This window comes from Phragmites australis, chromosome 13 (genome assembly GCF_958298935.1).
Source record: "Phragmites australis chromosome 13, lpPhrAust1.1, whole genome shotgun sequence".
NCBI lineage: Eukaryota > Viridiplantae > Streptophyta > Magnoliopsida > Poales > Poaceae > Phragmites > Phragmites australis.
In genome coordinates this window covers 22,411,580-22,424,687 of record NC_084933.1, presented here as the reverse complement: position 1 = coordinate 22,424,687, position 13,108 = coordinate 22,411,580, and the positions used below count along the sequence as shown (strand labels likewise).

The 13,108-nt window shown below is 43.1% G+C and overlaps 1 protein-coding gene across 1 annotated transcript; it reads left to right on the top strand.

Annotated features, from left to right (window-relative positions):
• Positions 1–9,273: 9,273 nt before the first annotated feature.
• On the top strand, positions 9,274–12,118 carry LOC133888513 (phenylalanine ammonia-lyase-like). Its single transcript, XM_062328788.1, has 2 exons — positions 9,274–9,735; positions 10,071–12,118. Exons 1-2 carry the CDS (start codon positions 9,371–9,373, stop codon positions 11,815–11,817), a joined length of 2,112 nt encoding a protein of 703 aa, XP_062184772.1. The 5' UTR covers positions 9,274–9,370; the 3' UTR covers positions 11,818–12,118.
• The last annotated feature ends 990 nt before the right edge of the window (positions 12,119–13,108 follow it).

The following is a 13,108-nucleotide window of genomic DNA, read 5'->3' as shown; positions in this document are numbered from 1 at the left end:
TTATGTGAAGAAATCAACAACATCTAAGTGAGTTGCATCATCATGGTTGTGTTCTCCATAATTTGTCGCACTAATAAGATTATCTTTGAAAATATCATTACCACTGCCACTTGCAAAGTTAGTCTCTATCTTTTTCTTCTCTTCTCAAGTGATTCTTGATATAGATCGACAAGGTTTTTTGGTATACGATAGTTCCGTGTCCAATGAGTTCTTTCTCCACAACGGTGTCATACATTTTTAGCTATTTCACCTTTCTCTTAATCTCCCTTTTCTTGCCTTTTATGAGAATTGACTGGGTTCTTAAATTGAACACCATAATTTCGTCTACCACGGGCATACCCAAATTCATAATCACAACCACATCCACGTCCACGTCCACGACCTCATCCACGTCCTCTATTTTGATTATCGTATCTAGTTGCATTTGCTTTTGGGAGTGGACTTGAACCACTTGGACATGATTTGTGGTTTTTCATCAAAAACTCATTATTTTGTTCAAACACTAGTAAACAAGAAATACGTTCAGAATATTTCTTGAATCATTTCTCACGGTATTGCTGCTAAAGCAACACATTTTAAGAATGAAATGTAGAGTATGTTTTCTCTAACATTTCCTCATCAGTAACATTTTCTCTACATAATAACAATTGTGAAGTGATTCTAAACATGGTTGAATTATATTCAGAAATACTCTTATAATCTTGCAACTAGTCATAACAAGCTTTAGGGAGAATTACTATTTTCTGGTGGTCATACATTTCTTTTAATTTGTTCCAAAGAACAAGTGGATCTTTATCAGTAAGGTATTTAACCTTTAAACCTTCATAGAGGCGATGGTGAATAAAGATCATAGTATTAGCTTTGTCTTGATTAGATGTTTTATTTTCTGCTTTGATTGTTTCACCAAGCCCATTAGCATTCAAGTGAATTTCAGCATCTAGCACCCAAGGCAAGTAGTTCTTGCTAGTAATATCCAAAGCCATAAATCAAGTTTGTCAAGAATCGACATAGCAAACTACAATATACAAATACAAAGTATAAATATAGAATAGAGATAACATAAATTAAATAGACTAGAAATAATATCATACCATGAAAAAGGATACAATGATCAGCAAAATTTTCTTAAAGAAATGCAATTCATGATAGCTTATAGAGATAATCATGCTGATAACATGTTATATACTAACTACTTATTAACTATCGAAAATTGGTATACAAGAATATGAGAACAAAGAGAGTGGGAGATAAAATCAGATATTCTTATTATCTTCTATCAGATGTGTGTGTGTGTGTGTCGAAGTAATGGTTAGTAAAAGAAAAAAGAAGCATGAATTTATTAGCGTGGAAGATGCCCATTACTTGTGCACATGAACACTCATGGGGCATGCCGAAGATAACTCCCCTCTTTCTTATGAAGTTGCTCATGACGACATGGCACACATACCTACTCGGTAGTTGGTAGGGGGTTCCTTTTATTTTGGTGTCTCTTCGGCTTCAATCGAGATATTCAGTCAATGGTTGCTGGCGAGATTAGCGAGAGGGTTTCTAGGTTTAGGGGTTCTAGAGGTTGTCGGGCTCAGAGGGTATCCAGGGGCAACGATCGGATCAACAATAGGTGGTGGCTTGGTTGTGCAACGAGGCAATAATGGCACCATGGGTAGGCGGTCACAATGACAGGGGAGGCATGGAAATGGCTTGGCAATGCTGGGTTATCATGGCGGTAGGCAGCACAGGTGCGAGAGGGATGAAGGTGAGTTTTGTTGGGAATAGGAAGATCACTTTAGATTGAAGACGTGCTCTGGACGGTCCAATCACAATTTGATGGCTAGGAGGTGTCGACCGAGAAAATAGTTATTTTCAGTTGCCTGTGTTGTTGCAGGACCCTTTTCTTTTCTGCAAACAATTGTGCATGTACCTATCGCTGTAGTTCCATTTACTGCTCAGTTGCTCGCATGTTTTCCTTTTTCCAGAGAGACCAATCTCTGACTTACGATCTGTGACCTCTCCAGCAAGGGAATTGTGCATTGACAACATAGTCTTTATTCATCTTTATATCAAACAAAGTAGTGGGGCGGCTACTCACATTTTGAACACAGCACGATCTTTGATATTTACTTTTGACAACTATTTTCAACTAGAATATATTTATATAATTCAATAAGTATATGACACATAATTTTTCATGTTCTGAAACTAAATATTTCAAAAGTTATTAATAGTAAAAGTTTCAAAAGTTTTACAGGACCTTATCCAAAACGTCATGTATTTATGATCAAAGAGATTATCTAGAATATTGGACTTCAATTGATCATCCTAGGAGCAGAAAATAGTCAAGTCGTAACCATAACCAAAACATAATATCACCTAGCACAACGAAAAATCATTAAGAATATGATGTCCTTTGTTCTTGATACTGGATAAAGGAGTCCATTTTTGCAGTTTTGCTTCGTGCTCATCGTGATTCGCAGTAGAGGCCAAGATCAGGCGCAATGTGTTGCCACCAATGCCACCGATGACATATTTGATGTGTCCTATTAGCCACGTCCCGCGAGCCATGGTAGCTCAAGCTGCACGGCCCTTCATTCGACATGAGCTTCAGAATACTCCATGTCCACTCCACCATGGGCCACGGCGTCCCCTAATCAATGCCCATGTCTCAGAAATCCAGCACGGTTGTGCAACTGATTCGAGGTGTTGACTAGGCTGTAACACATGTTGCCGTCGTGCAGGCCATAATTAAAGGAGGGCCTCTGTGGAGCTAGAGCCCGTGGTCGGCCTAGACTCAGCAGTGACATTGGGTTGTGCTGATCCAAATGGAACAAATTGACTTGTCTAACCATCAGTTGGACCCAAATAAGACATGTTGATCTTATGTGGGTTGGGCTAAGCTGAGCTTTCATTTCAAGACATCTTTGCTATTCTTCAACGGTTATCGTACCTTACTAAACACTCCATCATAGACCTTACTCTTTCTGTGTGTTCTTAAGCAACTTGATCCATTTTCTGTTGAGGAAAAGAACGTGTGAAAAACCTGGATTGCTTCCGCCTTGCTTTTCCTCCCTGAACATAATTGCTTTTCCTCCCTGAACATAATAGATTGTGTTAAACAACCGGTGCCATCGTGAATCCTCTGATTTGTTTCCCATCCTACCAGCGGTAGCAGATGAGGTGCGGAGAAGAAGAAAGCACATAGGAGACACAAAGTACATAGGCGGAACTCTTATGTTATTCTCATTATTGGGGTACATGGTTTCATCATATAGATTAAAACCCTCCTCCAGGAGTATATTTTGCATAAGCCCACAAATATCTAAAAAAGATTTCTTAACAGATAGTACTATCTTGCATCTTCATTTGACTATTTTAGACGAAAACTGCAAGCAGTTAGGCTAGATGCTGATCACAAGAAAATTAAGAAACTAACAAATAAGGTAAGTAGGGGCAGAGCCAATATATAGTTATTGGGTGCATGTGACACTAATAAAATTTTCCAATCAAGAACATGTGTGTTTGTGTGTGTATATATATATGTAGTTAGCTAGTATGAACCCATTACAAAGTTACGACTTAACCCAATGCCAGCAGACCGCTAAACGCATAAACCCCCAAAGCAAAAGCCCACAAGTGAAATTCCCAAGCCTTCCACGCTGCACATAGGATGCACCAACGTAGGCACGCCGCACTGCAATTGCCTCGCTTCCCTCTTCCCCAATTCTGAAATTCACCACCACGCCAACAAAATTCAAAAGCTCTGTCATCTCATCGCCCGTCACTCGTCGCCCCGTCATCTCCTACTCTAGTAGGCTCGTTGCCCATCACCGTAGCCACAGCTAAATGGTAGCGGCAACAAAAATCTAGCAACTATAGTACGTGAGATCACATCGCTCGTCTCCCTCTTTTGCAACTTCCATCTTGCCATCTCCCTGCCTAGCCTTATGCATATGTAGTAATGCACTAATGCCGTAATGTTCTAATTGGTTTTCCCTGGACATTGATTAATCTAGGCTATGGAACAATATTTCTCAAAAAGAGATCGATCATCAGGTCCAGATAATGATGCATGCACTTCAAGGCCACCCCTTAGACGCAAGCAATAAAATCCTGCTTCTGCTAGTAGTCTCCCAAAGCCTTCTATGCAAAGAGAAATTGAGTTAGATGAACTGCCTTATGAGTTGGTTGATTGGAAGAGAATTTCAAAGTACAACAGAAATCATAAGAAACAAGATGAGATTAGACAAAGATATTTAACCAAGGGACCTTACAGGCTACCACCTGATTTTGATTATCCATAGAGGGTCATTGGATATGATCCACAAAGATTTAATCTAGAATGGTTTCAGGAATATGGTGGTTGGCTTGAGTATAGTGACAAGGTGCATAAGGAATTTTATTTGTGATGCTACCTTTTCAGAGATTGCAATGAGGGACAAGCTGGGAATGATGCATTTTCAATTAAAGGCTAGAACGGTTGGGGGGGGGGGGGATGCAGACTAGATACCCATGTGGGTAATGGTAATGTTAATAGCTTTCATAATGTGGCAGTGAAAAGATGTGATGCTTTGATGAATCAAGATCAATCTATTCAGATTGCTCTTAATAAGCAAACTGATCTTACAAAAAAGGATAATCGAATTTGGCTTAATGCTTCAATTGATTCAGTTAGATACTTGTTGCATCAAGGCTTAGCTTTTTGAGGCCATGATGAATCAAAAAAGTCAAAAAAGAAGGGAAACTTTTGAGAGTTGGTACAAATTTTAGCATATCAAAATGATGCTATACAGAAGGTAGTTCTTTGGAATGCTCCAGAAAATTATCAATGGTTATGTGGAGACATTCAAAAGAAAATTGCTAATTATTTTGCAGAGGTAACATCATCATTAATTATATTGTCTATTATTTTTGCTTTCATAAAAGTTACAATTGATCTCTAATGAGTTTATTATTGTTTTGCACATATCACTTTGAATTCTATTGTTGAAGAAATTGGTGGTGATGTGTTCAGTTTATTGATTGATAAGGCTTTTGATGTATCTGACAAAGAGCAAATGGAAGTTGTCTTGATATATCTTAGCAAGCGTGCATTTATCATTGAACAGTTAGTTGGAGTTGTACATGTGAAGGAAACATCAACAATATGTCTCAAGGGTGCTCTTCAAAATTTATTCACTGATATTGGATTAAGCATAAAACAGGTCAGAGGCCAATGCTACAATGGGGCAAGCAACATGCGTGGTGAGTTCAATGGCTTGAAAGCCAAGATTATGGAAGATAATAGGTCAGCATATTATGTGCATTGTTTTGCTCACCAGCTCCAATTAGTTATTGTGGCAATAGCAAAGAAGAATGAAGATATTTCATATTTTTTTCTACATGATTTCCGTTTTATTCAATGTGGTTGGAGCTTCTTGCAAAAGATAAGACATGATTAGAGAGAAACACCAAGAGAAGATTAAAAAAAGCTATAAGTAGTGGACGGATTAGCACTGGCACAAGGTTAAATCAAGATCAAACTCTTCAAAGAGTTGGTGACACACATTGGGGTACACACTACAGAACTCGCTCAAGTCTAGTGAAATTGTTCTTACATATTGTTTCTGTTCTAAAATATGTTGAGAAAGAAGGTAAAAATGAGAATAAATGCCAGACACGTGGTCGTCTAGCATGATGCTCCATATATTAGGAAGTGTAAATACTTTATCACAATCTTTACAAAAGAAGGATCAAGACATCCTGAATGCCATGTCATGTGTGAAGTCAACAAGGAATGATCTGCAAGAACTAAGGGAGAATGGATGTGACTCACTTCTAGAGAAGGCATATTCATTATGTGAAGAATATCACATTCTAAAGCTAAACATGCAGGAGGAATATGTCAATCGGCATAAACCACGGCAAAGAACCAATAAGACAAACCTCCAACATTACCAAATAGAGTGTCTTTATTCTGTTATTGGCTGGCAACTTCAAGAGTTTGACGACCATTTCAACCAGGTAAATTCTGCATTGCTTGGCTTCTTTCAACCCAAAAGACTCCTTTGTTGCTTTTAACTTGGAGACCTTAGTAAAGCTAGCTGAGTTTATCTAGATGGTTTTGATTAAAAAAATGGATGATCTTGGTCCTGAACTTCACACTTACATTGAAAACGTGCGAGAAGACAAATAAGCATATTACTTGCTAATTTGAATGGGTTTGCCAATTTGAATGGGATTGCTGATCTTGCTAAATTATTGGTGAAGACAAATAAGCATATTACTTTTTATTTGGTCTATGAACTTCTAAAGCTCATAGTAATTTTGCCAGTTGCAACAACATCAGTGGAGAGATGCTTTTCAGCTATGAATATTGTGAAGAAAAAGTTGTGCAATAAAATGGGTGATCAATTCATGAGTGGTTGTCTAATTTGCTATGTGGAGAAAGACATATTTTCTACCATTAGTAATGATGTTGTGTTTGATCTTTTTAAGATGATGAAAGACCGGAAGGGAAAACTCTGAAATGCGAGTGACTTTACATGTTTTGCTTGATGTCGTGATGGCACTTATTTAAAACTTGTGAAACTAATGTCATTTTTGTTCAATGTTTTCAGAAATATGAAGTTATTTTGGCACTACTATATTTTAAATATGTAGACAAGTGGTTTTATAATTTTATTTAACCGCTATATCTTGCACTCTTTAGTTTTAATGTAACAACTATCTGTGATAAGTGATACGTATCATATTTCTAATCCTTATATCGTCTTTCAATGCTATTATCTTGCTGTAAAATGATGAGAAATTGTACTTTGCATTAATTAGTTCATACCAAATCCCCTCAATGAGTGAACCATTGACTAAATTTCCTGGCTCCGCCCCTGAAGGTAAGCCGACGGTATTAACGGCGTCACTCTAAATTCCAGTAAAGGTTGGTGTAACACTTGCTCCAGTGGTTGGAACTATAAACTCTCAGAAAGGCGAACTGAATTTATAGGTCAACATACATTTTTTCCAACCTATCTCGCCAGAAGCTTTAAAGCCCAGTCAGTCCTAACTTTTGACATGCATGAACTGGACAAATGCTAGAGCCATGTGGTTACTACGTTGTCTTTTACGCGGAGTGGTTTTGATTCGCTAGTTCGTCATGTTGTTCTTCTTTGAGATAATACTAACCGGACTATGTTTTTGCATTTTGACATTCTTCCTGACTCGTTCTGATTCCGGCTGTACACAAGTATGTTGCACAAGTTTGAAAAGGCAACCATACAATTTGGTAACAACCGATTTAGCACATTTGCACAGCCTGTTAAGAATCTCTATCGCCATTAGGTAGGATGAGCGTGGAGCGTCAATAAATATTCATAAATTTAACTAGTTAGTTAATTAAATCATATTAGTATAGATTCACATATCGCTCCACACTCATTCCTAACATCAGCGTAACGGTCGAATCTCCGTCGTCATGATATTTTTGAAGAACCATTGCGATGAGCTATAGGTTGCCGATCTCCACGAGAACAACAATCGACCGGCCGGCCGGTCACCCTAACTAACATTCGATCGATGAATATAATTCGTGACATTTAGAACCATGCGAATGATTCGCTCGTTCTTGCATTTTCGGGCCACTAAACGATGACAAGCGAGCGCTATTATCATAGGACGGAACGTGACGTTGTGTGCACGTAGAAAACCACTAAATAAGTATGCGAGGAAAGGGGTCCAATTGGTTGACGGGCCACAACTACTGAGCCCCCAACAACCCTGATTTGCAACAGTTGGGAGAGGGAGCAAGAGCAACAACCCTTTGGTTGTTTTCCCTTTCAGGGTTGGTGAGATCGATATTTTAGATTTTTTAATAACATTATTTTATTAAAAAATGCAAAAATATTATACAATATAAAAATTTTTATAGAAATAGGTGCCAGTCGTTATGCCACGAAATAATTCGACGCTCCGTTATACCACCGTAGAGACATGGTTGGCCAAAAATCGATTCCTGCCAATAGTTGATGTCACACTGGGTTTTTGCTGCAGCATTTTTTTTTAAAAATAATATTATTTTATTAAAAATTATAAAAATAAATGATTAAAATCCAATATTTACATAAATAGATACTTGTCGACACGTGAAGTAATGAGTAGGGAACTATCCGCACTTCACGTGCCGACATTCTACGTGACAGTAGGCCCGGAGGTCTGTCAAGTATCCTGCCGATAATATTAAAAAAAAATCATAAATTTTTTTATATGATATCAGATGAAGATGGTCTTTAAATAAAAATTATTACTATCAATGAGATCTGCAATTTGTAATTGAACAATTTTCTATTTAAATTCGTTTAGATATCTAAAATGTAGCTAGAAGTTCTTAGATCTTGTTTTTCAGATCTAAAATTTATAATCACTTTTTATATATCTAAACAGATTCAAATAGAAAAGTGTTCAACTAAAAAGTTATATATCTCATTAAGAGATATAATTTTCGTATAAACATCATCTCTATACAAGATCATATGAAAAAGTAATAATTTTTTTTTAAATATCATCTGCGGGAGATATGACCTGAGTGCCGATAGGCCCTCGGACCCATTATCACATAGGATGTCGGTATATAGAGTGCTAACTAGGTCCTTATCAGTATTCCACGTACCGATATGTATCTATTTTTATAATTTTATAAATTTCTATATTATTTTTGTAATTTTCTAATAAAATATTATTTTTTAAAAATCGTTTTTGTTGAGGGCGTGGAGGGTTGGCAAGAGTGTGTGCGTAAACCTGGAAATGTGACTACCCAGGTGACGTTGAGAACGTAGGAGCTTGCAGAAAATTCACACGTAAACAGTTTAACGACTCTCATAAAAATCGAAGAAAAAACCCGGGTTCGATTCCGAAAGGATCAGATGCCTGCGGATGAATCAAGCTGGTAAACGAGGGATTTCTACTCCGCTCAAAAGACACTTCTAGTGTCGCTCTTTTTTTAAGTTGGGCAGGCAGAGCCTTACTGTAGTTGTACTACATCCAGTTTCCAAATGACTCCATCCCAATCTATTCGCCAATTCCACCCAACTCACACTGGAGCTCAGCTCAACAATGTCAACACACAGTCACCTGCACCCGCTCATGCACATACTCTTGTTTGTCAAGAGAAAAAGGAAGAGAAAAAATGAATCCCACTTTCAGAATTCAGATCCACCGCACACCAAACCAGTCGCCAACTAACCCACCAACACCCGGGCTCACCTAAACCCCCTGCTCCCAGCTGCTATATAAGCGCCTCACTCCACCCCGTTCCCCTCCAAGAAGAGCTCCCGAGTCCTCTGCCTCCCGAGCTCTACTTCCACGAACACCACAGCTCCTCCTCCTCATCTCTCCACCACCCACCGAGATGGCGAGCAACACGGCCATCGTCGAGAGCGACCCGCTCAACTGGGGCAAGGCCGCGGCGGAGCTGACGGGGAGCCACCTCGACGAGGTGAAGCGCATGGTGGCGCAGTCCCGCGAGCCCGTCGTCAAGATCGAGGGCTCCAGCCTGCGCGTCGGCCAGGTGGCGGCCGTGGCCGCGGCCAAGGACGCCTCGGGCGTCGCCGTCGAGCTGGACGAGGAGGCGCGCCCCCGCGTCAAGGCCAGCAGCGAGTGGATCCTCAACTGCATCGCCAACGGCGGCGACATCTATGGCGTCACCACCGGGTTCGGCGGCACCTCGCACCGCCGCACCAAGGACGGACCCGCGCTGCAGGTTGAGCTGCTCAGGTACTAATCAAAGCCTCGTCTTGATTTATTTACTAGTACTGCTCCACGCACTGTTGCTACACTGTTGCAGTGTTGCTGCTTTCCAGTTTCCAATGATAGATTCATGTGCGTGCCAGTGGCAGCGCCGGTCGGCAATCAGTGCCCCATGTTTAGTGCGATGAGTACGTGCATCGCTCTCAGCTCGCTCTGACCTTCTGAGGCGACTTCCAGATTTCTAAACTTTGTGCATGCTACTTGTGTTTAGCTTTTGTACAGTACAGTTTTTGGCACTAACCACCGAGAGTTTACTGATGCTACCGTGCTGGCTGCTGAACGCTCTGCCTTATGTTCTCCAGGCATCTCAATGCCGGGATCTTTGGCACCGGCTCCGACGGCCACACGCTGCCGTCCGAGGTGTCACGTGCGGCCATGCTCGTCCGTATCAACACCCTCCTCCAGGGCTACTCCGGCATACGCTTCGAGATCCTCGAGGCCATCACCAAGCTCATCAACACCGGCGTCAGCCCGTGCCTCCCGCTCCGGGGCACGATCACCGCTTCCGGCGACCTTGTGCCGCTGTCCTACATTGCCGGTCTCATCACCGGGCGCCCCAACGCGCAGGCGGTCACCGTCGACGGCAGGAAGGTGGACGCCGCCGAGGCGTTCAAGGTCGCCGGCATCGAGGGCGGCTTCTTCAAGCTGCAGCCCAAGGAGGGTCTCGCCATCGTGAATGGCACGTCCGTGGGTTCGGCGCTTGCGGCCATGGTGTGCTACGACGCCAACGTCCTCGCCGTCCTGTCCGAGGTTCTGTCTGCCGTGTTCTGCGAAGTCATGAACGGCAAGCCCGAGTACACCGACCACCTGACCCACAAGCTGAAGCACCACCCGGGGTCGATCGAGGCCGCGGCCATCATGGAGCACATCCTGGACGGCAGCTCGTTCATGAAGCACGCCAAGGAGGTCAACGCGATGGACCCGCTCCTGAAGCCGAAGCAGGACAGGTACGCGCTCCGCACGTCGCCGCAGTGGCTCGGGCCCCAGATCGAGGTCATCCGCGCCGCCACCAAGTCCATCGAGCGCGAGGTCAACTCGGTCAACGACAACCCGGTCATCGACGTCCACCGCGGCAAGGCGCTTCACGGCGGCAACTTCCAGGGCACCCCCATCGGTGTGTCCATGGACAACACCCGTCTCGCCATCGCCAACATCGGCAAGCTCATGTTCGCCCAGTTCTCCGAGCTGGTCAACGAGTTCTACAACAACGGGCTGACGTCCAACTTGGCCGGCAGCCGCAACCCGAGCTTGGACTACGGCTTCAAGGGCACTGAGATCGCCATGGCATCCTACTGCTCCGAGCTCCAGTATCTGGCCAACCCGATCACCAACCATGTCCAGAGCGCGGAGCAGCACAACCAGGACGTGAACTCCCTCGGCCTCGTCTCCGCCAGGAAGACCGCCGAGGCGGTGGACATCCTCAAGCTCATGTCCTCCACGTACATGGTCGCGCTGTGCCAGGCCGTCGACCTGCGCCACCTCGAAGAGAACATGAAGAGCGCCGTCAAGAACTGCGTGACGACGGTGGGCAGGAAGGTGCTCACCACGAGCCCCGACGGCGAGCTCCACAGCGCGCGCTTCAGCGAGAAGACCCTGCTCACCGCCATCGACCGCGAGGCGGTGTACGGCTACTACGACGACCCCTGCAGCGTTAACTCGTCGCTGATGAAGAAGATCCGCGCCGTGCTCGTGGACCACGCCCTCGCCAACGGCGAGGCCGACAAGGAGCCCAGCGCCTCGGTGTTCTCCAAGATCACCAAGTTCGAGGAGGAGCTGCGCGAGGCGCTGCCCAGGGAGATGGAGGCGGCCCGGGTGGCCTTCGAGACCGGCACCGCGCCGATCGCCAACAGGATCAAGGGGAGCCGGTCGTACCCGCTGTACCGCTTCATCCGCGAGGACCTCGGCGCCGTGTACCTGACCGGCGAGAAGCTCAAGTCCCCCGGCGAGGAGTGCAACAAGGTGTTCCTGGCCATCAGCGAGGGCAAGCTCATCGACCCCATGCTCGAGTGCCTCAAGGAGTGGGACGGCAAGCCCCTGCCCATCTGCTAACCTGAGCACGAACTCCAAGAGGAGGAGGAGGAGGAGACCATACCCTACCGTACATGCAAAATAAAAACGGGAAGAGTTCAGGATTCTGAAGGCTTCTTAGGATTGTTTGCGCAGACTATGTTGTTTCTCTGTTCATCTTTTTTGAGCTTGTTACAGTGATCCGTGTAACCGTGTATTATGTCTGTTGTTTTTACATAGATCGCTGCATTGCCGTGGCCTGCAGAGTGCGTGGCCTGGCACGCAGCTTTCTGATCGATCTGTTACTATGTTTTGGAAGTAAAGTATACTGCTATTTCGATTACATGTGGTCCTATCTTGGAATGTTTCTATTGTTACATGAGAATCGAACTCACTGAAATTCATTACAGGGTCTGTAACTTTATATTTGTTTCTCCGAATTTGTGATTGTCTGATCGAGATCATAATCAGTTCATCATAGCTCATGCTGGGCAGTGGCGAAACACAATTGGATTTGAGTCATGTCTACCACTACCAGGGTCTGCGAGGATGGAGAAGCCCACTCCTACCGACCACGGGGCTACTCGCGGTGCATCATACAAGTGTTAGAACAAGGGGAAGAAAACAATTTCTTTTTGGTGAGAACAGGTAACATACAAGTGAAGGAAAACTTTCACTAATTCAGTTCTTCGTATTCAGTGAATGGTAAAAGGATTTGGGAACGAATTGGACCCCCATTTCTATTCATTGTAAATTTGTAATGTTGTGCATCATTTAGTTATTATGGAGGCTAAGTTTTTTTAGATGTTAAACCAAGAATAGCATAGCAAAGTTAAGCTTGGATTGACCATAGCAATATTCTTCACTGACTGAATGGGTAGAGGAAATTTATTGTATTTCACCATATTCATAGGTCACCTGGCTGCTATACTTTCTCGCTCCCCTTTTGGTTCGTAAGTACGGTCAACAATGAAATGACCAAATGCAAACTAATCGATAGACTAACCGCAAGATTATGCATGGGAGTCAGTCCGTGGAACCGTAACAGTTGACTGCACGAGGAAGGAGTTAGGCATATGAGGTGATGATCTTGCGTAAGCGCAACGGCAGATTATCCGGTTCTTGTTTTCTTTCCCTCGGTTCAGTTCTTTTTCTCCAAGAGGAGGACCTTTTGTGTTTTGACCATTTTCTTCGGAATATATATACTGTAATTATTGGTCATTCTAGTGATATGTATAATTGCAGAGGACCTTTACAGTGCATTATGATACTAAGTAGGAGGAGAGTATCATTGATACAATCCGACAATCCATTTAATAGGGTATTTTCATAA

Bases quoted from the DNA above. Each gene is read 5' to 3' on its own strand.
- LOC133888513 (XM_062328788.1), top strand. From the start codon at position 9,371: ATGGCGAGCAACACGGCCATCGTCGAGAGCGACCCGCTCAACTGGGGC. The intron at 9,736-10,070 runs GTACTAATCAAA...TATGTTCTCCAG, and splicing joins CTGCAGGTTGAGCTGCTCAG to GCATCTCAATGCCGGGATCT.